Source organism: Oncorhynchus clarkii, chromosome 26 (genome assembly GCF_045791955.1).
Source record: "Oncorhynchus clarkii lewisi isolate Uvic-CL-2024 chromosome 26, UVic_Ocla_1.0, whole genome shotgun sequence".
NCBI classification, from domain to species: Eukaryota; Metazoa; Chordata; class Actinopteri; order Salmoniformes; family Salmonidae; genus Oncorhynchus; species Oncorhynchus clarkii.
Genome location: NC_092172.1, coordinates 46,628,665 through 46,654,852, shown reverse-complemented (window position 1 = coordinate 46,654,852; position 26,188 = coordinate 46,628,665). Strand labels below are relative to the sequence as shown.

Genomic DNA, 26,188 nt, shown 5'->3' with positions numbered 1-26,188 from the left:
CAGGAGGAGAGAGAGAGAGAGAGAGAGAGAGAGAGAGAGAGAGGAGAGAGAGACAGGATGAGAGAGGAGAGAGACAGGAGAAGAGAAGAGAGAGGAGAGAGAGAGACAGGATGAGAGAGGAGAGAGAGACAGGAGAAGAGAGGAGAGAGGAGAGAGAGAGACAGGAGGAGAGAGAGAGAGAGAGAGAGAGAGAGAGAGAGAGAGAGAGAGAGAGAGAGAGAGAGAGAGCGAGAGAGAGAGAGAGAGAGAGAGGGAGAGAAAGGAGAAGAGAGGAGAGAGATAGACAAGAGGAGAGAGCGAGAGAGAGAAAGCAGATGAGTGGAGAGGGGAGAGAGAGACAGGAGGAGAGAAGAGAGAGAAAGTGTTAATTCTCAGACTTCATTCTACAGTTAAGAGTATAGTATTAGTATTTAAAACCTGAGGTCCAGTTTACAGATCTATCTGATACCAATAAATCACTCACTGAGTTTGATTTGAGGGTGTGGTGCTCCCCATCCTGCTCCAAGGTGATTGGCTGAGACTTGAGAGGCGGGGAGAGAGTGAGGTCCCTGTGCAGGGGCCACTCCTCCTGCTCCGCCCCCACATTCAGAGTGTCCAGCATCTGTACGGAGTCCATGGAGCCCTCCTTGACCGGCCGCAGGCCCCGCGGGCGCAGCCTGCTTTTGGGGCAATGGCCAGGGGACATCTGGGTAGTGGAGTCCAGGGGCTGGAACCTCATGTCTACTGTGTAGTCTCCCAGCCTGTCCTCCTCTTCCTCTCGGTCCATGAGGCGAGAGTGGGCAGGGCTCCACTGCAGGGCGCCTTCGGCAGTCCAGCCCTCTGCGGGGCTGTCGAGCCCGCGGTCGGTCAAGGCATGCTTTCTAAGCTTGTGATTGGATGAGATGTGCTGCTGCTTGGAGTGGTGGTTGGAGTACACATGCTCTCGGGGGTCGTTGTGATTGGCTGAGGAGACATTGTCCTTTGGGATGTGATTGGAGCAGGTATAATCTTGGCACGACTTGTGATTGGAAGAAGCATGCTCAGAAGTCTTGTGATTGGACATGTTATGCTCCAAGGATTTGTGATTGGATGAAATGTGCACCTGCTGCTTGTAATTGGAAGAGGCATTCTCACAGGCCCTGTGATTGGTGGAGGAGGAGGAATGATCCCATGTTTTGTGATTGGACTGCATGTACTCCCTCGACTTGTGATTGGATGAGGTGTGCTTTGAGGGCTTCTGGTTGTACGAGGAGGAGTGCTCCCACGACCTATAGGAAGAGGAAGTGTGCTCCCGGGACTTGTGGTTGGTCGAGGCCTTCTCCCTCGGTTTGTGGTTGGACGGGGCCTGCTGGTGGCCGTTGACCTGTCCCTCCTGCTCCTCCAGTAGAGACGGGGTGGTGGATTGGCTGCTGTGACCCCCCCAGTCTGGATACATGTCCTCTGTCCAGTTGTTAGCTCCTCCCCTCTGGAGATCCATGCCCCGCCCCTCCACTAGCACCTGTATCTCTGCTCCTCCTCCCTGGTCGTCCACAGCGCTCTGCCGCATGAAGCAGGCGTTTCTGGGACGGTGAGAGTGGCCTTGTTTAGAGGTCGGCGGGCTTCGGGGGGGCGAGGGGGGGACGCTCAGTACTGGGCTGAGGTCAGGCGTTATCAAGGGAGGCGTGGTGTCCGGGGTGCACAGCTCAGGACTGTCAGTTCCCGTGGAAATGATCTCGTGGTCTTTGTTGTCCTGGTGCTTATTGGGCCGCTGGCACTCCAGACCTGACAGACAGGCAGACAGACAGGAAGAGACGAAACACAATGAAAGAGGGGATTTGGCAGAGATCCACCAGACATACAGTACCAGTCTAAAGTTTGGACACCGACTCATTCAAGGGTTTTTCTTTATTTTTTACTATTTTCTACAATGTAGAATAATAATGAAGACATCAAAACTATGAAATAACACATATGGACTCATGTAGTAACCAAAAAAGTGTTAAACAAATCTAAATATATTTTAGATTTCAGATTCTTCAAAGTAGCCACCCTTTGCCTTGATGACATCTTTGCACACTCTTGGCATTCTCTCAACCATGAGGTTGTCACCTGGAATGCATTTTCAATTAAACGGTTTGCCTTGTTAAAAGTTAGTTTGTGGAATTTCTTTCCTTTAAATGCGTTTGAGCCAATCAGTTGTGTTGTGACAAGGTAGGGGTGGTAAACAGAAGATAGCCCTATTTGATAAAAGACCAAGTCCATATTATCGCAAGAACAGCTCAAATAAGCAAAGAGAAATAACAGTCCACCATTGCTTTAAGACATGAAAGTGCTGTCACAAAAACCATCATGTGCTGTGATGAAACTGGCTCTCATGAGGACCGCCACAGGACAGGAAGACCCAGAGTTACCTCTGCTGCAGAGGATACGTTTATTAGAGTTACCAGCCTCAGATTGCAACCCAAATAAATGCTTCACAGAGTTCAAGTAACAGACACATCTCAACATCAACTGTTCAGAGGAGACTGTGTGAATCAGGCCTTCATGGTTGAGTTGCTGCAAAGAAACCACTACTAAAGGACACCAATAAGAAGAAGAGACTTGCTTGGGCCAAGAAACATGAGCAATGGACATTAGACCAGTGGAAATCTGTCCAATGGTCTGATGAGTCAAAATTTGAGATTTTTGGTTCCAACCACTGTGTCTTTGTGAGACGCAGAGTAGGTGAACGGATGATCTCCGAATGTGTGGTTCCCACCGTGAAGCATGGAGGAGGAGGTATGTTGATGTGGGGGTGCTTTGCTGGTGACACTGTTTGTGATTTATTTAGAATTCAAGGCACACTTAACCAGCATCACATCATTCTGCAGCAAAACGCCATCCAATCTGGTTTGCGCTTAGTGGGACTATCATTTGTTTTTCAACAGGACAATGACCCCACACACCTCCAGGCTGTGTAAGGGCTATTTGACCAAGAAGGAGAATGATGGTGCTGCATCCGATGACCTGGCCTACACAATCACCCAACCTCAACCCAATTGAGATGGCTTGGGATGATCTGGACCGCAGAGTGAAGGAAAAGCAGCCAACAAGTGCTCAGCATATATGGGAACTCCTTCAAGACTGTTGAAAAAGCATTCCAGGTGAAGCTGGTTGAGAGAATGCTGAGAGTTTGCAAAACTGTCATCAAGGCAAAGGGTGGCTACTTTGAAGAATCTAAAATCTAAAATATATTTTCATTTGTTTAACACTTTTTTTGGTTACTACATGTATCCATATGTGTTATGTCATAGTGTGGATGTCTTGACTATTATTCTACAATGTAGAAAATAGTTTTAAAAAATAAAGAAAAATCCTAGAATGAGTAGGTGTTGTTAAACTGGTACTGTACATCAGGATTACACAGCTAGATTACTGTGTTAATTCAAGTAACACAGGTAATATTACACAGTACAGTACACCCTGTACTGTGTTAACTCAGGTAAGAGGACAAGATAATGAGACTTAGAATTTGGGTACACTACTGACTGAATCCAACCCAGATTGTCTGTAAAGGAAGTTTCAATAAAGTTACTTCAAATTCTACAATGATTTGAATTATTTTTCTCTGCCTGGTTGGGCATGTGTACAGTAGTTACTGTAGCTAAGTCAATTTTTCTGTGATTGACTCACCATTGGATTCACCGTTTCCATGGATATGGAATGACGGCGAGAGTTCCTTGGCAGCGACCCTGGCCATCCGACATTCCTCGCTAGCCTTCAGGGCCACACCTTCAGCTGCATCCGCCTTTCCCCTCGCGTGGCTCATCCTGAGAGACAGAGAGAGAGACACAGAGAGAGAGAGACAGAGAGAGACAGAGAGAGAGACAGAGAGAGAGACAGAGAGCGACAGAGACAGAGAGAGACAGAGAGAAAGACACAGAGAGAAAGACACAGAGACAGAGACAGAGAGAGACAGAGAGAGAGACAGAGAGCGACAGAGACAGAGAGCGACAGAGACAGAGAGAGACAGAGAGAGAGAGAGAGAGAGCGAGACAGAGAGAGAAAGAAACAGAGAAAGAGAGAGAGAGAGAGAGACACAAAGAGAAAGAAACAGAGAAAGAGAGAGACAGAGACAGAGAGAGACAGAGAGAGAGAAAGAGAGAGACAGAGAGAGAGAGAGAGAGACAGAGAGAGAGACAGAGAGAGACAGAGAGAGACAGAGAGAAAGAAAAAGAGAAAGAGAGAGAGAGAGACAGAGACAGAGAGAGACAGAGAGAGAAAGAGAGAGAAAGAAACAGAGAAAGAGATAGAGAGAGACAGAGATTGACAGAGAGAGACAGAGAGAGAGAGAGACAGAGAGAAAGATACAGAGAAAGAGAGAGAGAGAGACAGAGATTGACAGAGAGAGACAGAGAGAGAGAGAGACAGAGAGAAAGATACAGAGAAAGAGAGAGAAAGAGACAGAGATTGACAGAGAGAGACAGAGAGAGAGAGAGAGAGAAAGATACAGAGAGAGAGAGAGAGAGAGAGAGAGAGAGAGAGAGAGAGAGAGAGAGAGAGAGAGAAAGACAGAGACAGAGATATTAAAATGCTTGATGTAGATGCTGGTTGTAGATTTAAATCTGTGTGTAGATTGTCTTGGTGCTGTGTGTTGCCTTAAGGACTGTTGTCTACACCCTGTATCTGTCTGGCCTGGGTTTTGTGCTGTGTGTTGCCTTAAGGACTGTTGTTTACAACCTGTATCTGTCTGGCCTGGGTTTTGGGTTGTGTGTTGCCTTAAGGACTGTTGTTTACAACCTGTATCTGTCTGGCCTGGGTTTTGTGTTGTGTGTTGCCTTAAGGACTGTTGTTTACAACCTGTATCAGTCTGGCCTGGGGTTTGTGTTGCCTTAAGGACTGTTGTTTACACCCTGTATCTGTCTGGCCTGGGTTTTGTGTTGTGTGTTGCCTTAAGGACTGTTGTTTACACCCTGTATCAGTCTGGCCTGGGGTTTGTGTTGCCTTAAGGACTGTTGTTTACACCCTGTATCTGTCTGGCCTGGGTTTTGTGTTGTGTGTTGCCTTAAGGACTGTTGTTTACACCCTGTATCAGTCTGGCCTGGGGTTTGTGTTGCCTTAAGGACTGTTGTTTACACCCTGTATCTGTCTGGCCTGGGTTTTGTGTTGTGTGTTGCCTTAAGGACTGTTGTTTACACCCTGTATCAGTCTGGCCTGGGGTTTGTGTTGCCTTAAGGACTGTTGTTTACACCCTGTATCTGTCTGGCCTGGGTTTTGTGTTGTGTGTTGCCTTAAGGACTGTTGTTTACACCCTGTATCTGTCTGGCCTGGGTTTTGTGTTGCCTTAAGGACTGTTGTTTACACCCTGTATCTGTCTGGCCTGGGTTTTGTGTTGCCTTAAGGACTGTTGTTTACACCCTGTATCTGTCTGGCCTGGAGTTTGTGTTGCCTTAAGGACTGTTGTTTACACCCTGTATCTATCTGGCCTGGGTTTTGTGTTGCCTTAAGGACTGTTGTTTACACCCTGTATCTGTCTGGCCTGGAGTTTGTGTTGCCTTAAGGACTGTTGTTTACACCCTGTATCTGTCTGGCCTGGGTTTTGTGTTGCCTTAAGGACTGTTGTTTACACCCTGTATCTGTCTGGCCTGGGTTTTGTGTTGCCTTAAGGACTGTTGTTTACACCCTGTATCTGGCTGGCCTGGAGTTTGTGTTGCCTTAAGGACTGTTGTTTACACCCTGTATCTGTCTGGCCTGGAGTTTGTGTTGCCTTAAGGACTGTTGTTTACACCCTGTATCTGTCTGGCCTGGAGTTTGTGTTGCCTTAAGGACTGTTGTTTACACCCTGTATCTATCTGGCCTGGGTTTTGTGTTGCCTTAAGGACTGTTGTTTACACCCTGTATCTGTCTGGCCTGGAGTTTGTGTTGCCTTAAGGACTGTTGTTTACACCCTGTATCTGTCTGGCCTGGAGTTTGTGTTGCCTTAAGGACTGTTGTTTACACCCTGTATCTGTCTGGCCTGGAGTTTGTGTTGCCTTAAGGACTGTTGTTTACACCCTGTATCAGTCTGGCCTGGGGTTTGTGTGTGTGTCGCCTTAAGGACTGTTGTTTACACCCTGTATCTGTCTGGCCTGGGTTTTGTGTTGCCTTAAGGACTGTTGTTTACACCCTGTATCTGTCTGGCCTGGGGTTTGTGTTGTGTGTTGCCTTAAGGACTGTTGTTTACACCCTGTATCTGTCTGGCCTGGGGTTTGTGTTGTGTGTTGCCTTAAGGACTGTTTTTTACACCCTGTATCTGTCTGGCCTGGGTTTTGTGTTGCCTTAAGGACTGTTGTTTACACCCTGTATCTGTCTGGCCTGGGTTTTGTGTTGCCTTAAGGACTGTTGTTTACACCCTGTATCTGCCTGGCCTGGGTTTTGTGTGCCTTAAGGACTGTTGTTTACACCCTGTATCAGTCTGGCCTGGGGTTTGTGTTGCCTTAAGGACTGTTGTTTACACCCTGTATCTGTCTGGCCTGGGTTTTGTGTTGTGTGTTGCCTTAAGGACTGTTGTTTACACCCTGTATCTGTCTGGCCTGGGTTTTGTGTTGCCTTAAGGACTGTTGTTTACACCCTGTATCTCTCTGGCCTGGGTTTTGTGTTGCCTTAAGGACTGTTGTTTACACCCTGTATCTGTCTGGCCTGGAGTTTGTGTTGCCTTAAGGACTGTTGTTTACACCCTCTATCTATCTGGCCTGGGTTTTGTGTTGCCTTAAGGACTGTTGTTTACACCCTGTATCTGTCTGGCCTGGAGTTTGTGTTGCCTTAAGGACTGTTGTTTACACCCTGTATCTGTCTGGCCTGGGTTTTGTGTTGCCTTAAGGACTGTTGTTTACACCCTGTATCAGTCTGGCCTGGGTTTTGTGTTGCCTTAAGGACTGTTGTTTACACCCTGTATCTGGCTGGCCTGGAGTTTGTGTTGCCTTAAGGACTGTTGTTTACACCCTGTATCTGTCTGGCCTGGAGTTTGTGTTGCCTTAAGGACTGTTGTTTACACCCTGTATCTGTCTGGCCTGGAGTTTGTGTTGCCTTAAGGACTGTTGTTTACACCCTGTATCTATCTGGCCTGGGTTTTGTGTTGCCTTAAGGACTGTTGTTTACACCCTGTATCTGTCTGGCCTGGAGTTTGTGTTGCCTTAAGGACTGTTGTTTACACCCTGTATCTGTCTGGCCTGGAGTTTGTGTTGCCTTAAGGACTGTTGTTTACACCCTGTATCTGTCTGGCCTGGAGTTTGTGTTGCCTTAAGGACTGTTGTTTACACCCTGTATCAGTCTGGCCTGGGGTTTGTGCTGTGTGTTGCCTTAAGGACTGTTGTTTACACCCTGTATCTGTCTGGCCTGGGTTTTGTGTTGCCTTAAGGACTGTTGTTTACACCCTGTATCTGTCTGGCCTGGGGTTTGTGTTGTGTGTTGCCTTAAGGACTGTTGTTTACACCCTGTATCTGTCTGGCCTGGGGTTTGTGTTGTGTGTTGCCTTAAGGACTGTTGTTTACACCCTGTATCTGTCTGGCCTGGGTTTTGTGTTGCCTTAAGGACTGTTGTTTACACCCTGTATCTGTCTGGCCTGGGTTTTGTGTTGCCTTAAGGACTGTTGTTTACACCCTGTATCTGTCTGGCCTGGAGTTTGTGTTGCCTTAAGGACTGTTGTTTACACCCTGTATCTGTCTGGCCTGGAGTTTGTGTTGCCTTAAGGACTGTTGTTTACACCCTGTATCAGTCTGGCCTGGGGTTTGTGCTGTGTGTTGCCTTAAGGACTGTTGTTTACACCCTGTATCTGTCTGGCCTGGGTTTTGTGTTGCCTTAAGGACTGTTGTTTACACCCTGTATCTGTCTGGCCTGGGGTTTGTGTTGTGTGTTGCCTTAAGGACTGTTGTTTACACCCTGTATCTGTCTGGCCTGGGGTTTGTGTTGTGTGTTGCCTTAAGGACTGTTGTTTACACCCTGTATCTGTCTGGCCTGGGTTTTGTGTTGCCTTAAGGACTGTTGTTTACACCCTGTATCTGTCTGGCCTGGGTTTTGTGTTGCCTTAAGGACTGTTGTTTACACCCTGTATCTGCCTGGCCTGGGTTTTGTGTTGCCTTAAGGACTGTTGTTTACACCCTGTATCAGTCTGGCCTGGGTTTTGTGTTGCCTTAAGGACTGTTGTTTACACCCTGTATCTGTCTGGCCTGGGTTTTCTTCTTTATCAGGATGGTTCTCTTTTTCAGACTGTTCCTCCGGTGAGTATAATATTTCCCCGGAACATTCCAGTAAATGGCCTGGTTTTCTGTTCAGCCCTTTTCATCCATTTTATGGATGGATTTTATACTAGAATGGCATCCAGAACCTGTTTTCTGCTAACATTCCTCTCCTTGTGTCAAATGTGTTTGACATGAAAAGGATTGGCAAAGAGTGGAATGTTTCCTCAAACAGATCCCAACAGGACTGCTCAGCCATCCACTGTATCACCATGATCCCAACAGGACAGAACAGACATCCACTGTATCACCATGGTCCTAACAGGACAGCTCAGCCATCCACTGTATCACCATGATCTCAACAGGACAGAACAGACATCCACTGTATCACCGTGATCCCAACAGGACAGCTCAGCCATCCACTGTATCACCATGATCCCAACAGGACAGAACAGCCATCCACTGTATCACCATGATCCCAACAGGACAGAACAGCCATCCACTGTATCACCATGATCCCAACAGGACAGAACAGCCATCCACTGTATCACCGTGATCCCAACAGGACAGAACAGACATCCACTGTATCACCATAATCCCAACAGGACAGCTCAGCCACCCACTGTATCACCATGATCCCAACAGGACAGCTCAGCCATCCACTGTATCACCATGATCCCAACAGGACAGAACAGACATCCACTGTATCACCATGATCCCAACAGGACAGAACAGACATCCACTGTATCACCATGATCCCAACAGGACAGAACAGCCATCCACTGTATCACCGTGATCCCAACAGGACAGAACAGACATCCACTGTATCACCATGATCCCAACAGGACAGCTCAGCCACCCACTGTATCACCGTGATCCTAACAGGACAGCTCAGCCATCCACTGTATCACCGTGATCCTAACAGGACAGCTCAGCCATCCACTGTATCACCATGATCCCAACAGGACAGCACAGCCATCCACTGTATCACCACAATCCCTTACTGTTCTCTTTCTGACGGTAGCATCGGCTCAAATGTAATCAATTCACCACAACAGGATGTCTTCTTTTTTTATTGATTTGTTTTACTTGACATAATACAGTCATCCAAAACAATCCATCTGCATGGGTTCGTTTTTCTAAGGAAATGGTTTGCTTGCTTGGTGAACAACTTCAGAATTTGTCTGACCTGTTACCTCAGTACGGTATAACCATACTGCTTGAAGAGTTGCTGAGACTACAGGTCTATCGGACCCCTAGGGACAGTTTACCTGACCTGTTACCTCAGTACGGTACAACCATACTGCTTGAAGAGTTGCTGAGACTACAGGTCTATCGGACCCCTGGGGACAGTTTACCTGACCCAGATGAAACCTATTTCTGGATTTAAAAACAACCTTTCATGGATATTCTCAACTAGGCCTTTTAGTCTGGAAACCGGCCCATTTGGCACATTGCAAGATAACAGAGAATCTTTAAGTGCACTTGTCAAAGACAAAGATGTTGGCCACCTTCTCCGGCTCCCTAACCTAAGCCTAACCTTAGCCTTAGCTCTAACCTGACTACTGTTACCACAGCAACAGAGATCTCCGGCTCCCTAACCTAAGCCTAACCTTAGCCCTAGCTCTAACCTGACTACTGTTACCACAGCAACAGAGATCTCCGGCTCCCTAACCTAAGCCTAACCTTACCCCTAGCTCTAACCCGACTACTGTTACCACAGCAACAGAGATCAACACCATGTTTCTCACCTGGACAGGGCGATCTCTGCCTTCTGCTTGGCGATGTCTGCAGCTAGCTCTAACCCCGACTACTGTTACCACAGCAACAGAGATCAACACCACGTTTCTCACCTGGACAGGGCGATCTCTGCCTTCTGCTTGGCGATGTCTGCAGCTAGCTCTAACCCCGACTACTGTTACCACAGCAACAGAGATCAACACCATGTTTCTCACCTGGACAGGGCGATCTCTGCCTTCTGCTTGGCGATGTCTGCAGCTAGCTCTAACCCCGACTACTGTTACCACAGCAACAGAGATCAACACCATGTTTCTCACCTGGACAGGGCGATCTCTGCCTTCTGCTTGGCGATGTCTGCAGCTAGCTCTAACCCCGACTACTGTTACCACAGCAACAGAGATCAACACCATGGGTCTCACCTGGACAGGGCGATCTCTGCCTTCTGCTTGGCGATGTCTGCAGCTAGCTCTAACCCGACTACTGTTACCACAGCAACAGAGATCAACACCATGTTTCTCACCTGGACAGGGCGATCTCTGCCTTCTGCTTGGCGATGTCTGCAGCTAGCTCTAACCCGACTACTGTTACCACAGCAACAGAGATCAACACCATGTTTCTCACCTGGACAGGGCGATCTCTGCCTTCTGCTTGGCGATGTCTGCAGCTAGCTCTAACCCCGACTACTGTTACCACAGCAACAGAGATCAACACCATGTTTCTCACCTGGACAGGGCGATCTCTGCCTTCTGCTTGGCGATGTCTGCAGCTAGCTCTAACCCCGACTACTGTTACCACAGCAACAGAGATCAACACCATGTTTCTCACCTGGACAGGGCGATCTCTGCCTTCTGCTTGGCGATGTCTGCAGCTAGCTCTAACCCCGACTACTGTTACCACAGCAACAGAGATCAACACCATGTTTCTCACCTGGACAGGGCGATCTCTGCCTTCTGCTTGGCGATGTCTGCAGCCTTCTCAGCCGCTTCCACAGCCCGCTCCACCTTCTCCCTGATCTTACTGGCTCTCAGAGGAATCAGGTTCTTCCGCTTCCCGCTGACCAGCGCGTTCTGCTTGTACTTCCCTTCCTCTTTGGTGCTGTCGGGGAACGTTGTACAGCCGTAACCATGGCGCTTGTTGGCCACCCACTCCCCCTCGTAGCGTAGACCGTCGGAGCGCCGGCTCACGCCCCAACCCGCCCGCTGGTCACTGCGCCACTCGCCGGCGTAGGCCTCGGTGACCGTGGCATCCACAGGAGCACCCTGCTCGCCGTCCTGGCTAGCGTTGGAGTGTATGTCGGAGGCGGCAGAGGAGACGGTGCTCATGCCGGCCTCGCTGCAGAACGAGCTCTGTTTACTCAGCTGGCTGGCCAGGGAACTCTTGGACTCGGAGCGACGCAGCTTCAGACCACTCAGGATCGACTGACGGAAACGGCCTGGGACATGAAACGACACAACGTTATTTATCCCACAAAATACGATACGATGCAACTTTACAGAAATGGACAACTGACATACAAACACAAGCGTGACATAATAACACAGGCAACGGGGAATCCAGTCCATGTCAATGTGCCAATAGATTTGACTAGAAAAGCAGGGCTAATGGATATTGAAGTATTAGCTCGTAGAACCCGACCAGCTGCCCACAAACAGCACATCAGAAGTCTCACCTTTCCTCTTCCCCCGACGGTCCGCCTCGCTGGGCGCAGTCAGAGCGAAGCCCCCCTTCCCCACGGGACTCCCGACCAGCCCGCCCCCCACCACCCCGTCGGCAGGCGAGATGGCGGTCCCGGCGCCGTCCTCCAGCGGGGTGGGGGGGCCGTGGCTGTGCTCGGAGCGGAGGGAGTTTATGGACGTGCGAAGCGGGTAGAGGATGACGGCCGCCATGCCGTATGGCACGCTCTGCCGGACCCCATAGCCGTGCCGCATCCCCCCCAGCCACTGGCCCTGGAACGTACCTATAGGAGAGAGTCACAGGGGTCGAATTATAGGGCGATCTGAGGGCATGCATTGCACCACATAACCAATTAGGCCCCCCCCCCCCCCCAGAAAGGTGCATGGATGGAAAGAGGCATAACCAATTAGGCCACCCCCCCCCCCCATGGATGGAAAGAGACATAACCAATTAGGCCACCCCCCCAGAAAGGTGCATGGATGGAAAGAGGCATAACCAATTAGCCCCCCCCCCCCCCCCAGAAAGGTGCATGGATGGAAAGAGGCATAACCAATTAGGCCACCCCCCCCCCCCCCCCAGAAAGGTGCATGGATGGAAAGAGACATAACCAATTAGGCCCCCCCCCCCCCCCCAGAAAGGTGCATGGATGGAAAGAGGCATAACCAATTAGGTCACCCCCCCGTAACATAAGGCTTATTATGAGACACTATAAAAGGCTGTCAGTGCCTATAACAAGTTATAAAGCATTATAGCTGCATGAGTTGTGACATCGTATTTCATTGGGAGAAAACTCTCACGTTGGGTAGCAGGAAGTGACTAACTGATATCACACACACATGGCTTGTTTATTCCATCTGAATCAACTAGGGCCTTTAAGAGAGTGAGACATTATCTTACGTCAACATTCCAGCTCTGCTACCTGGTTTACTGCAGGTGAAGGGGTCTTAAAGGACTATATGATGGGATGAATGGTGGGGAACCACTGTGTGTGTATATATGAAAGCAATATGGGGACATAAGAGGTCCAAGGCTGATCATATGTGTGGAACCTGCACGTGTATATGGTGAAGCTAGATGGAGGAGCACCTGAGAAGAACCAAGGGATGAGGGTTGTCCTGGACGTGACACAGGGACTCCGTGGCCACAACATCAAGATGCAATAACTTTTTTTTTAAACTTGGCACAAGCTGGGACAGGAGCTCCTCAAGAGGAAGATAGCAGGAACATTAGGAAAAAAACAAGCCAGAGCTCCTCAAGAGGAAGATAGCAGGAACATTAGGAAAAAAACAAGCCAGAGCTCCTCAAGAGGAAGCTAGCAGGAACATTAGGAAAAAACAAGCCAGAGCTCCCACCTCAGCTGTTGAATACACGGAACAGGCCTATCAATTCCTCTAAGTTTGTGTTCACGGCCGACACGTCCCGAGTGTCCTACTTGCCAAAGAAAGGCAAAAAAATGTGGTATTTATGAGTCCGCTGCATAGAAATGGGAGAATCTGTTGACAAGAACATCAAAAAACCAGAAATCATAATGGATTACAACGCCACAAAAGGAGGAGTGGACAATTTAGACAAGCTGGTGATTGGCTCCAGCTGCAGAACATTTCTGGACATCTCGGCGTACAACGCGTTTGTCATCTGGATGGTGTTGAACCCAGATAGGAACAGAGAGAAGCTCCAGAGGAGACGGATCTTTCTCAAAGAGCTGGGCAAGGCATTGGCTAGACCTCAAATCCAGAGGAGGCGTCACATCCCAAAGACCCCAGCTTCTGCAGCCATCATGAGGAGGATTCAGGAGGAGGATGCTGGTGACCCCATCCGCCCGACCCACAGAACCAACAACTCTAGTTACTGGAAGTGTGAGCGATGTTGTTGTATGTGTGTGTGTGTCTGACTCTCCTACCTTGGCTTGCTGTAACCATATACAGTATGTGAGTGAGTGAGATGTTAGTAAAATCCCTGAACTAAGAGTTTTCATCATTCTAGAGCAACAAGAAGAAGCGTTGCGATGTGTGTGGATCCAAGAAGGACAGGAAGTCACAGTACACATGCATCAAGTGCAATTAATTGTCACACGCTGATCTGTTTCACCTGTCTTGTGATTGTCTCCACCCCCTCCAGGCGTCGCTTATTTTCCACAGTGTATTTATCCCTGTGTTTCCTGTCTCTCTGCCCCAGTTTATTTATCCCTGTGTTTCCTGTCTCTCTGCCCCAGTGTATGTATCCAGTGTATTTATTTATCCCTGTGTTTCCTGTCTCTCTGCTCCAGTGCCCTGTGTTTCCTGTCTCTCTGCCCCAGTGTATTTATCCCTGTGTTTCCTGTCTCTCTGCTCCAGTGTATTTATCCCTGTGTTTCCTGTCTCTCTGCCTCAGTGTTCCCTGTGTTTCTGTCTCTCTGCCCCAGTGTATTTATCCAGTGTATTTATCCCTGTGTTTCCTGTCTCTCTGCCCCAGTGTATTTATCCCTGTGTTTCCTGTCTCTCTGCCCCAGTGTATTTATCCCTGTGTTTCCTGTCTCTCTGTCCCAGTGTATTTATCCCTGTGTTTCCTGTCTCTCTGCCAGTGTATTTATCCCTGTGTTTCCTGTCTCTCTGTACCAGTGTATTTATCCCTGTGTTTCCTGTCTCTCTGCCCCAGTGTATTTATCCCTGTGTTTCCTGTCTCTCTGCCCCAGTGTATTTATCCCTGTGTTTCCTGTCTCTCTGCACCAGTGTATTTATCCCTGTGTTTCCTGTCTCTCTGTACCAGTGTATTTATCCCTGTGTTTCCTATCTCTCTGCCCAGTGTATTTATCCCTGTGTTTCCTGTCTCTCTGCCCCAGTGTATTTATCCCTGTGTTTCCTGTCTCTCTGCCCCAGTGTATTTATCCCTGTGTTTCCTGTCTCTCTGTGCCAGTGTATTTATCCCTGTGTTTCCTGTCTCTCTGCCCCAGTGTATTTATCCCTGTGTTTCCTGTCTCTCTGTACCAGTGTATTTATCCCTGTGTTTCCTGTCTCTCTGCCCCAGTGTATTTATCCCTGTGTTTCCTGTCTCTCTGCCCCAGTGTATTTATCCCTGTGTTTCCTGTCTCTCTGCCCCAGTGTATTTATCCCTGTGTTTCCTGTCTCTCTGTGCCAGTGTATTTATCCCTGTGTTTCCTGTCTCTCTGCACCAGTGTATTTATCCCTGTGTTTCCTGTCTCTCTGTGCCAGTGTATTTATCCCTGTGTTTCCTGTCTCTCTGTACCAGTGTATTTATCCCTGTGTTTCCTGTCTCTCTGCCCCAGTGTATTTATCCCTGTGTTTCCTGTCTCTCTGTGCAAGTTCGTCTTGTATGTTTTTCAAGTCAACCAGCGTTTTTACTTACTCATGCTTCTCTTCTCTTTTTCTAGTCCTCATGATTTTTTTTTTGCTCGTTTTCTGGACTCCGTGCCCGCCTGCCTGACCATTCTGCCTGCCCTGACCACGAGCCTGCCTGACCATTCTGCCTGCCCTGACCTCGAGCCTGCCTGACCATTCTGCCTGCCCTGACCTCCTAGCCTGCCTGACCATTCTGCCTGCCCTGACCTCGAGCCTGCCTGACTCACCCGCCTGCTCCATTCTGCCTGCCCTGACCTCGAGCCTGCCTGACCATTCTGCCTGCCTGCCTGACCATTCTGCCTGCCTGACCATTCTGCCTGCCTGACCATTCTGCCTGCCACTCTGAACTGGTTTTGACCTTTTGCCTGTCCACGACCATTCTCTTGCCTTCCCCTTTTGGATTGTGTGTCTGCGTGCTGGATTGCGTGTCTGCGTGTTGGATTGCGTGTCTGCGTGTTGGATTGTGTGTCTGCGTGTTGGATTGCGTGTCTGCGTGTTGGATTGCGTGTCTGCGTGTTGGATTGCGTGTCTGCGTGTTGGATTGCGTGTCTGCGTGTTGGATTGCGTGTCTGCGTGTTGGATTGCGTGTCTGCATCTGGGCCTCATCTTGTGCCCTTATATAAATACATTTGCAAAACACAGAAACTCTGTCTCTCATGTGGTGTGTCAACTGGCCTTCATTTGTGTTCAATGGGGCTCATTTATCATTTCCATAAAATACTGTATGTAAAATTTGTCCTTCCAATTTGTTCAGTTCAAAGCAATAAACATCAATAGTGATAAAAACCTTGTTTCATTTATATTTGTTCAAGATAAACATTCTTTATTCCACCCATGTCTTGATTATAATTACGTTTTATTTAAAAAAAAAAAGAATAGCACTTTTATTGATAAGTGTGATCGAGCAGAGGTAAATGGCAAATATTAGCCATGTATGCTGTCTATACTGCTTGTAATTGATATAAGTCAACATCTAAGTATTTAGTATTAAGTATGTTTACTTAAATTGTTATGGCTGAATTGATTTAAAAACCCAATAATGTTGTGGGTCCATCAGACCATCAGACCCGAGAAGATCGGGAGAATAACAAAAACATGAACGCCACACAGGGGTTAAATATCATGACCGCACATCATGTCACGACAACACGCCATGACAACACGTCATGACAACCGTTTAAATATCATGACCGCACATCACGTCATGACAACCGTTTAAATATCATGGACCACACATCATGTCATGACTGACAACAGTTTAAATATCATGGACAGCACATCATGTCATGACAACAGGTTAAATACAGTATCATGGACCGCACATCATGTCATGACAACAGCCTCACCTCAGGCAAAATCATGTTTTTCATTTTCCATTGATTAAAACTAAGATATTGGGTTTTATTTCACAACTTGGCTGAAGACCGACCGCAAATAATGATCCGTTTTTATCTTATGTTGTTTTATACAGTAGATTGTTTAAAGAGAGTTTCCATCTCATTTCAGTAGTGAGGCTTTTAACGCGAACATATACACGTTTTAGTGTCCGGGATAGGTCTAATAAACGGTATTTCACCTCAATTTCAATCATCTAAAAACAGAGGAATGACGTCCTGAACCTTCGCTGTGGTGTGTCTGTCAAAGTGTAAGAGATCGGGACCTGTCCATGGTGCTGAAATGCAGATCGCAATAGACAAAGCTATGCTGCGCCGACCCCCATGTAAATACCGATTCATGTTATTAGCCTACACTACACACAATATTACATGTGTAGCTGTTGGTTTAGCGACAATAGCACGTTTATTGGGTTGTGGAAAATGTGTCAGCTCGTGCGTGCTATATTAATCTCCCAGGTGAGAGACCGAAGAGAGAGAGGTGCTCTGTCTCGTGACGCAGTCTTTATTTTCATTTATTTTTTATCTAATTCTGGAGTGTTATTACGGTCGCCTCCGCTACTTCATAAACCAAATAACACCAAGGTTATCTGCTGGTATGTAAACCATTGCGGTACATCTGATATTAGACTACAGGCTACGATGGTAAACAACCTCTAGCTACACCGATACAGCAGCTACGGATCTGGTTTCCATGGTCCCCTCTGCATCACTTATTGACCCCTCTCTCTCTACCTCCCTCACTCTACCTCCCTCTCTTCCTCCCTCACTCTACCTCCCTCTCTTCCTCCCTCACTCTACCTCCCTCTCTTCCTCCCTCACTCTACCTCCCTCTCTTCCTCCCTCACTCTACCGCTCTACCTTTCCCTATCTCTACCTCTCTTCCTCCCTCACTCTACCGCTCTACCTTTCCCTATCTCTCCCTCTCTTCCTCCATCACTCTACCTCCCTCTCTCCCTCCCTCCCTCACTCTACCTCCCTCTCTTCCTCCCTCACTCTACCGCTCTACCTTTCCCTCTCTCTACCTCTCTACCTTTCCCTATCTCTCCCTCTCTTCCTCCCTCACTCTACCTCTCTACCTTTCCCTATCTCTACCTCTCTTCCTCCCTCACTCTACCTCCCTCTCTCCCTCCCTCCCTCACTCTACCTCTTCTCCCTCCCTCACTCTACCTCTCTACCTTTCCCTATCTCTACCTCTCTTCCTCCCTCACTCTACCTCCCTCTCTTCCTCCCTCACTCTACCGCTCTACCTTTCCCTATCTCTACCTCTCTACCTCCCTCACTCTACCTCCCTCTCTTCCTCCCTCACTCTACCGCTCTACCTTTCCCTATCTCTACCTCTCTTCCTCCCTCACTCTACCTCCCTCTCTCCCTCCCTCCCTCACTCTACCTCTCTACCTTTCCCTATCTCTACCTCTCTTCCTCCCTCACTCTACCTCCCTCTCTCCCTCCCTCCCTCACTCTACCTCTCTACCTTTCCCTATCTCTACCTCTCTTCCTCCCTCACTCTACCTCCCTCTCTTCCTCCCTCACTCTACCGCACTACCTTTCCCTATCTCTACCTCTCTTCCTCCCTCACTCTACCGCTCTACCTTTCCCTATCTCTACCTCTCTTCCTCCCTCACTCTACCGCTCTACCTTTCCCTATCTCTACCTCTCTTCCTCCCTCACTCTACCTCCCTCTCTTCCTCCCTCACTCTACCTTCTCTTCCTCCCTCACTCTACCGCTCTACCTTTCCCTATCTCTACCTCTCTTCCTCCCTCACTCTACCTCCCTCTCTTCCTCCCTCACTCTACCGCTCTACCTTTCCCTATCTCTACCTCTCTTCCTCCCTCACTCTACCTCCCTCTCTTCCTCCCTCACTCTACCGCACTACCTTTCCCTATCTCTACCTCTCTTCCTCCCTCACTCTACCTCCCTCTCTTCCTCCCTCACTCTACCGCTCTACCTTTCCCTATCTCTACCTCTCTTCCTCCCTCACTCTACCTCCCTCTCTACCTCCCTCACTCTACCTCTCTACCTTTCCCTATCTCTACCTCTCTTCCTCCCTCACTCTACCTCCCTCTCTTCCTCCCTCACTCTACCGCTCTACCTTTCCCTATCTCTACCTCTCTTCCTCCCTCACTCTACCTCCCTCTCTTCCTCCCTCACTCTACCGCTCTACCTTTCCCTATCTCTACCTCTCTTCCTCCCTCACTCTACCTCCCTCTCTTCCTCCCTCACTCTACCGCACTACCTTTCCCTATCTCTACCTTTCTTCCTCCCTCACTCTACCTCCCTCTCTTCCTCCCTCACTCTACCGCTCTACCTTTCCCTATCTCTACCTCTCTTCCTCCCTCACTCTACCTCCCTCTCTTCCTCCCTCACTCTACCGCTCTACCTTTCCCTATCTCTACCTCTCTTCCTCCCTCACTCTACCTCCCTCTCTTCCTCCCTCACTCTACCGCTCTACCTTTCCCTATCTCTACCTCTCTTCCTCCCTCACTCTACCTCCCTCTCTTCCTCCCTCACTCTACCGCTCTACCTTTCCCTATCTCTACCTTTCTTCCTCCCTCACTCTACCTCCCTCTCTTCCTCCCTCACTCTACCGCTCTACCTTTCCCTATCTCTACCTTTCTTCCTCCCTCACTCTACCTCCCTCTCTTCCTCCCTCACTCTACCGCTCTACCTTTCCCTATCTCTACCTCTTTTCCTCCCTCACTCTACCTCCCTCTCTTCCTCCCTCACTCTACCGCACTACCTTTCCCTATCTCTACCTTTCTTCCTCCCTCACTCTACCTCCCTCTCTTCCTCCCTCACTCTACCGCTCTACCTTTCCCTATCTCTACCTTTCTTCCTCCCTCACTCTACCTCCCTCTCTTCCTCCCTCACTCTACCTCCCTCTCTTCCTCCCTCACTCTACCGCTCTACCTTTCTCTATCTCTACCTTTCTTCCTCCCTCACTCTACCTCCCTCTCTTCCTCCCTCACTCTACCGCTCTACCTTTCCCTATCTCTACCTCTTTTCCTCCCTCACTCTACCTCCCTCTCTTCCTCCCTCACTCTACCTCCCTCTCTTCCTCCCCCGGCACCCCTCCCTGCCTCTCTCGGCTCATCCCGGTTTAGTGCAATGGAGTTGCTTTGGTTATCAAACGGCCTAGATTAAGGACAGTTTGATATTTACTGTGTGTGTGTGGGGGGGGGGGGGGGGGGGGGGGGGTGAACATGCGCATGTAGCCTAGAGGACACCTTTTAAGTAGCCTAATCAAATTAATACATGTTAAAAGTTAAGTTAAGTGACCAATATTTAGACAATATTGAAGCGTTTGAGGTCAAGGAATAGCTACTCTGATTGTTAAGGAGGCAGAACGCGCGTTAATCTTTCCTGAATAACTGGGCCTGCTGGGCGCATGAGACTGTGTGGCTACACAATGTAGGACGACTTGGGGGAATGACGACGGGCAACAGACCGCGCATCGGTATCAGAAGGAAAAATACAGCCAGACGGTCCTGTACTGCGCCTTATCTAGATCAAGAGTAGACCCGCAATTCATCCAGACGGAATGAAACATTCAAATATCGGGGCTTTTGCGCCATTATTCAATGACATTTTCACTTCAGTTTACAGTATTTCAGTCACTTGAAAACAATAATGCAGTATTCATTTTAATGTGGTTATGTAGGCTAGTCTAGGGAGGATCATTGTGGTTATGTAGGCTAGTCTAGGGAGGATCATTGTGTTGTTGTAGGCTAGTCTAGGGAGGATCATTATGTTGTAGGCTAGTCTAGGGAGGATCATTGTGTTGTAGGCTAGTCTAGGGAGGATCATTGTGGTTATGTAGACTAGTCTAGGGAGGATCAGTGTGTTGTTGTAGGCTAGTCTAGGGAGGATCATTGTGTTGTAGGCTAGTCTAGGGAGGATCATTGTGTTGTTGTAGGCTAGTCTAGGGAGGATCATTGTGTTGTTGTAGGCTAGTCTAGGGAGGATCATTGTTGTGTTGTAGGCTAGTCAGTGGAGGATCATTGTGGTGTTGTAGGCTAGTCTAGGGAGGATCATTGTGTTGTTGTAGGCTAGTCTAGGGAGGATCATTGTGTTGTAGGCTAGTCTAGGGAGGATCATTGTGGTTATGTAGACTAGTCTAGGGAGGATCATTGTGTTGTAGGCTAGTCTAGGGAGGATCATTGTGGTGTTGTAGACTAGTCTAGGGAGGATCATTGTGTTGTAGGCTAGTCTAGGGAGGATCATTGTGTTGTAGGCTAGTCTAGGGAGGATCAGTGTGGTGTTGTAGGCTAGTCTAGGGAGGATCATTGTGGTGTTGTAGGCTAGTCTAGGGAGGATCATTGTATTGTTGTAGGCTAGTCTAGGGAGGATCATTGTGTTGTTGTAGGCTAGTCTAGGGAGGATCATTGTGTTGTAGGCTAGTCTAGGGAGGATCATTGTGTTGTAGGCTAGTCTAGGGAGGATCATTGTGTTGTAGGCTAGTCTAGGGAGGATCATTGTGTTGTTGTAGGCTAGTCTAGGGAGGATCATTGTGTTGTTGTAGGCTAGTCTAGGGAGGATCATTGTGGTGTTGTAGGCTAGTCTAGGGAGGATCATTGTGTTGTTGTAGGCTAGTCTAGGGAGGATCAGTGTGGTGTTGTAGGCTAGTTTAGGGAGGATCATTGTGTTGTTGTAGGCTAGTCTAGGGAGGATCATTGTGTTGTTGTAGGCTAGTCTAGGGAGGATCATTGTGTTGTTGTAGGCTAGTCTAGGGAGGATCATTGTGGTGTTGTAGGCTAGTCTAGGGAGGATCATTGTGGTGTTGTAGGCTAGTCCAGGGAGGATCATTGTGTTGTTGTAGGCTAGTCTAGGGAGGATCATTGTGTTGTTGTAGGCTAGTCTAGGGAGGATCAGTGTATTGTTGTAGGCTAGTCTAGGGAGGATCAGTGTGGTTATGTAGGCTAGTCTAGGGAGGATCATTGTGGTGTTGTAGGCTAGTCTAGGGAGGATCATTGTGTTGTTGTAGGCTAGTCTAGGGAGGATCAGTGTGGTGTTGTAGGCTAGTCTAGGGAGGATCATTGTGGTGTTGTAGGCTAGTCTAGGGAGGATCATTGTGTTGTTGTAGTCTAGTCTAGGGAGGATCATTGTGTTGTTGTAGGCTAGTCTAGGGAGGATCATTGTGGTGTTGTAGGCTAGTCTAGGGAGGATCATTGTGTTGTTGTAGGCTAGTCTAGGGAGGATCAGTGTGGTTATGTAGGCTAGTCTAGGGAGGATCATTGTGTTGTTGTAGGCTAGTCTAGGGAGGATCATTGTGTTGTTGTAGGCTAGTCTAGGGAGGATCATTGTGGTGTTGTAGGCTAGTCTAGGGAGGATCATTGTGGTGTTGTAGGCTAGTCTAGGGAGGATCATTGTGGCGTTGTAGGCTAGTCTAGGGAGGATAATTGTGTTGTTGTAGGCTAGTTTAGGGAGGATCATTGTCACCAAGGCCATATAAATGTAATGAGCTGATACGTTATTTTAAAAAGAGAGGCGAGCCAGCGAAAAGAGAAAAAATATCATCATAAAAAATCTAATAAAAGTTGTACCCTTTTTAATAACACTAAACATCTTCTGTACAACACCTAGCGACCTCACCGACATATTTCTGCCTTTTGGTATTCCCACTTCTGACACCAAGAAGTGGCAGGGCAAGGGAGTGAACCCGGGTCATTGGCGTGAAAGGAAAACCTTTCAAACAAACGATCCACCTACCACTATTGTCACTATGTACAGAGGGCAGGATAGAGTTGACTGTATACTAAACGTGTAGAAAAGTGTAGAGCATAAGGGAAATACCAAAACACCTTGATAGGGGAGGAGCGTGCAGGCAGATTAGGAAATGTGGCTGTATTGAAGAAATTATTTTGTTAAACCTGCAAAATGGGGAATGTAAACCAGGAGAAAATACACTACCCTCCCCTGTGCCTAATAATAAAAATAAATACAAATCCCCCATCCCTCCCCAAAGCAAAACAAAAAACTAGACAAACCTCCCTTATTTTGGACCGGCCCACCTCAGTCAATTTCAAACTGTCCCTTTGCGCCCAAGTCAGAAAACCCCAGTGACAATGCCAAAGCACCAATCAGGGCGCAGAACACAGAGAGTCTCCAGTGACAGGCTGACCTGCTGTCTCGGCGTTACCATGGCGATTTACAGTACAGAGGCGTCTGTGGTATAATGCAGAGAGCGAGAGAGGGATGGGGGGAGAAAGAGAATGGACGTGTATATAGTAGGGAAGAATAGAGGAGGGGGAATAGGGGAGAGGGGAATAGAGGAGGAAGAATAGAGGAGGGGGAATAGAGGAGGGGGGATAGAGGAGGGGGAATAGATAGAGGAGAGAGGAATAGAGGATGGGGAACAGAGGAGAGAGGAATAGAGGAGGGGGAATAGAGGAGGGAGGAATAGAGGAGGGGGGATAGAGGAGGGATGGATAGAGAAGGGGGGAATAGAGGAGGGGGGAATAGAGGATGAGGCATAGAGGAGAAGGCATAGAGGAGGAGGCATAGAGGAGAAGGCATAGAGGAGGGGGAATAGAGGAGGAGGCATAGAGGAGAAGGCATAGAGGAGGGGGAATAAAGGAGGAGGAATAGAGGAGGAAGAATAGAAGAGGGGGAATAGAGGAGTGAGGAATAGAGGGGGCAAGAGAGGAGGGGGGAATAGAGGAGGGGGAATAGACAGGGATGAATAGAGAAGGGGCAATAGAGGAGGGGGAATAGAGGAGGAGGAATAGAGGAGGGGGAATAGAGGAGAAGGCAAAGAGGAGGGGGAATAGAGGAGGGGGAATAGAGGAGGAGGAATAGAGGGGGGATAGAGGAGGGGGAATAGAGGAGGAGGAATAGAGGAGGAGGAAGAGAGGAGGGGGGATATAGGAGGGGGGAAGAGAGGAGGGGGGATAGAGGAGGGGGAATAGATAAGGAGGAATAGAGAAGGGGGAATAGAGGAGGGGGAGTAGAGGAGGAGGAATAGAGGAGGGGGAATAGAGGAGAAGGCATAGAGGAGGGGGAATAGAGGAGGAGGAATAGAGGGTTGAGGAATAGAGGAGGGGAAATAAAGGAGGGGGGAATAGAGGAAGGGGAATAGAGGAGGAAGAATAGAGGAGGGGGAATAGAGGAGGGGGAATAGAGGAGGGAGAAATAGAGGAGGGAGAGGAGGGGGAATAGAGGAGGGAGAAACAGAGGAGTGAGGAATAGAAGAGGGGGAATAGAGGAGGGAGAAATAGAGGAGGAGGAATTGAGGAGGGAGGAATAGAGGAGGTGGAATAGAGGAGGGAGGAATAGAGGAGGGAGGAATAGAGGAGGGGGAATAGAGGAGAGGGGAATGGAGGAGGAAGAATATAGGAGGGGGAATAGAGGAGGGAGAAATAGAGGAGGGAGGAATAGAGGAGGGAGAAATAGAGGAGGGGAATAGAGGAGGGAGGAATAGAGGAGGAGGAATAGAGGAGGAGGAATAGAGGAGGGGGAATAGAGGAGGAGGAATAGAGGAGGAGGAATAGAGGAGGGGAAATAGAGGAGGGAGAAATAGAGGAGGGAGGAATAGAGGAGGGGGAATAGAGGAGGGAGAATAGACGAGGAGGAATAGAGGAGGAGGAATAGAGGAGGGGGAATAGAGGATGAAGGAATAGAGGAGGAGGAATAGAGGAGGGAGGAATAGAGGAGGGGGAATAGAGGAGGAGGAATAGAGGTTTGGGGAATAGAGATGCTGAGAGGATATAACGATTCAACAGGCTTCAGATAAGATGGTGGCAGGCAGTCAGATGCTATATACATGTAAAAACACTGATGCATTTCAGTTAGCTGACATTACTGGCAGCATCATTGTTTGTCTTTGCGTGGTAACATGTACTATACTGCTAGCCCACATTAAGTGTTCTGCTTTCACACCACTTTATTACAGAACTGGAAATAGCAATATAGCCTACATACTCTGTCTTTGTAAAGCTTGCACACACACATAGGGCCTAGCCCAGATCCAGACCTAGTCCTGAATGTTCTCTGGGATCTAGTGCCAGTCTGCGGGGGCTCCTCTCTGATTCAGCTAGCCCAGATCCAGACCTAGTCCTGAATGTTCTCTAGGATCTAGTGCCAGTCTGCAGGGACTCCTCTCTGATTCAGCTAGCCCAGATCCAGACAGAGTCCTGAATGTTCTCTAGGATCTAGTGCCAGTCTGCAGGGGCTCCTCTCTGATTCAGCTAGCCCAGATCCAGACCTAGTCCTGAATGTTCTCTAGGATCTAGTGCCAGTCTGCAGGGGCTCCTCTCGGATTCTCTGTATGTTTCAGACCTATTACTGCCGACTGGGGAGGTGACCTGTATATTGTTATCAATCCCAGCTGAAATAGTTCTCAGATATGGGATAACCATTTCAGATACAAGGGGAGGCAGGTAGAGATACTGTATGAAAAGAGATGGAGAGAACACAATACAATGGGATGAGGGCTGAAAGGAGGATGAGAGGTACAGGGTAAGGAGAGGGTAGAGTGACCCTTATAGCACCTGTTTTATAGTGGGTTAAAACCAAAATAGAATGAATACAAGTGTGGTGCATAGTAAGAGCAACCTCAGCTTGATGGCTTGGTGTGTCCCTTCCTTACCTCCATCGGAGTACGTCTCAGTCCCGTATCCATCCTGCAGGCCGTTGCTCCAGGTCCCTTCGTAACGAGCCCCGCTAACCGTGCTCTCCAGTTGGCCGTAGCGTCCCTTGAAGCCCTGCGTCCACTCCCCCCTGTAGTCCCAGCGGCCCTTACTCTCCACGCCCACACCGTGGCGTTTCCCCTGCGCCCACGTGCCCTGGTAGCTATTCCCGCTAGGCCAGGTGTAGACGCCCAGGACCTCGAAGCCGTGGCTCCAGGCCCCGGCGTACTCCCCCTGACCCTGTGGCCCTGTGCAGACCCCCCGGCCATGGGCCTTGCCCTGCTCCCACCCTCCACAGTACGACCCCCCGTCATCAAAGTCAAACCTGCCTCCAGTGGACATGCATGAAACAGGTTTAGGCAAAATCCTCAGAACGTCAAGAAGAGAAAATCAGGTTGACACAGAAAGATCAGGGCCGGGAGGCGAAGATGGAGATAGAATCATGGAGGTTTAGATCTCCTAGTATTTCCCTTTACCTTGTTGTTGTTGTTTTTTTTATGATAATGGAATCAAAAACAGGTTCCCCGTCTTGTACAGAGCAGGGCTTGGTCCAGAGAACATCACCTGGGACGGAGAGAGAGGTTTCATCTGTCTGTCAATGGAGGTGGCAGGGTCTGGATCTCGGTCTGGGCCTGGCGCGGCGTTAAGGATGCTAGATTCTACTGCCGGCCGAGCAATCTGCTTCCCACGGCTGTATGCGCTCCTCCTCCTCTCCTCCTCCTCCTCCTCCTCCTCTCCTCCTCCTTCTCCACCCTCCTCCTCCTCCTCCACCCTCCTCGCCAGCTGGGATGGCACTAACCCACTCACCTCTCCGTTGGCGGCTGGGGCACTCCAGACAGGCTAGGCCCAGGCTTTTCTAATAGTCCCAGAGGCCCTGACGGCAGCAGCGCCACAGCGAGCACAGCCTGATGAGCTCAATCAGACATACCACCACCACCCGTCTAGCTGTGCCGTACTGGCACACAGAAATGGAGAGAGGATAGAGATGGGAGAGGGAGAGAGGATAGAGACGGGAGAGAGATCGTACCTCACCAGTACGCCCCAGAAATAAACAGAGATGGGCTATAGCTATAGAATGGGCTGGAAACATCCGAACACACACATCCGTAAACACACACACACACACACTGAACACACACACACCTCAGACGACCTAACTGACTGTGTATTTCCCCTTTGCTCCCCTCTTCTTCTGTCTTGTTCTCTCCTTCCTCCTCCTCCTCCTCACTGTGCTCCTGCAGCGCTGTAGCGATGGAGCTGCAGTCTC

At 48.9% G+C, this 26,188-nt stretch overlaps 1 protein-coding gene across 1 annotated transcript in view; it reads right to left on the bottom strand.

Moving 5' to 3' along the window:
- The window catches only part of LOC139384654 (junctophilin 3a), a 26,123-nt gene extending 539 nt beyond the window's left edge, over positions 1-25,584 (bottom strand). Inside the window, exons 1-5 of the mRNA XM_071129468.1 lie at positions 24,882-25,584; positions 11,560-11,847; positions 10,818-11,322; positions 3,631-3,767; positions 464-1,740 (exon numbers count right to left, since the gene is read on the bottom strand). Coding sequence (XP_070985569.1) covers positions 464-1,740; positions 3,631-3,767; positions 10,818-11,322; positions 11,560-11,847; positions 24,882-25,263 — 2,589 coding nt within the window. The 5' untranslated portion in view covers positions 25,264-25,584. The remainder of the gene's footprint in view (positions 1-463; positions 1,741-3,630; positions 3,768-10,817; positions 11,323-11,559; positions 11,848-24,881) is intronic.
- Positions 25,585-26,188: the final 604 nt, after the last annotated feature.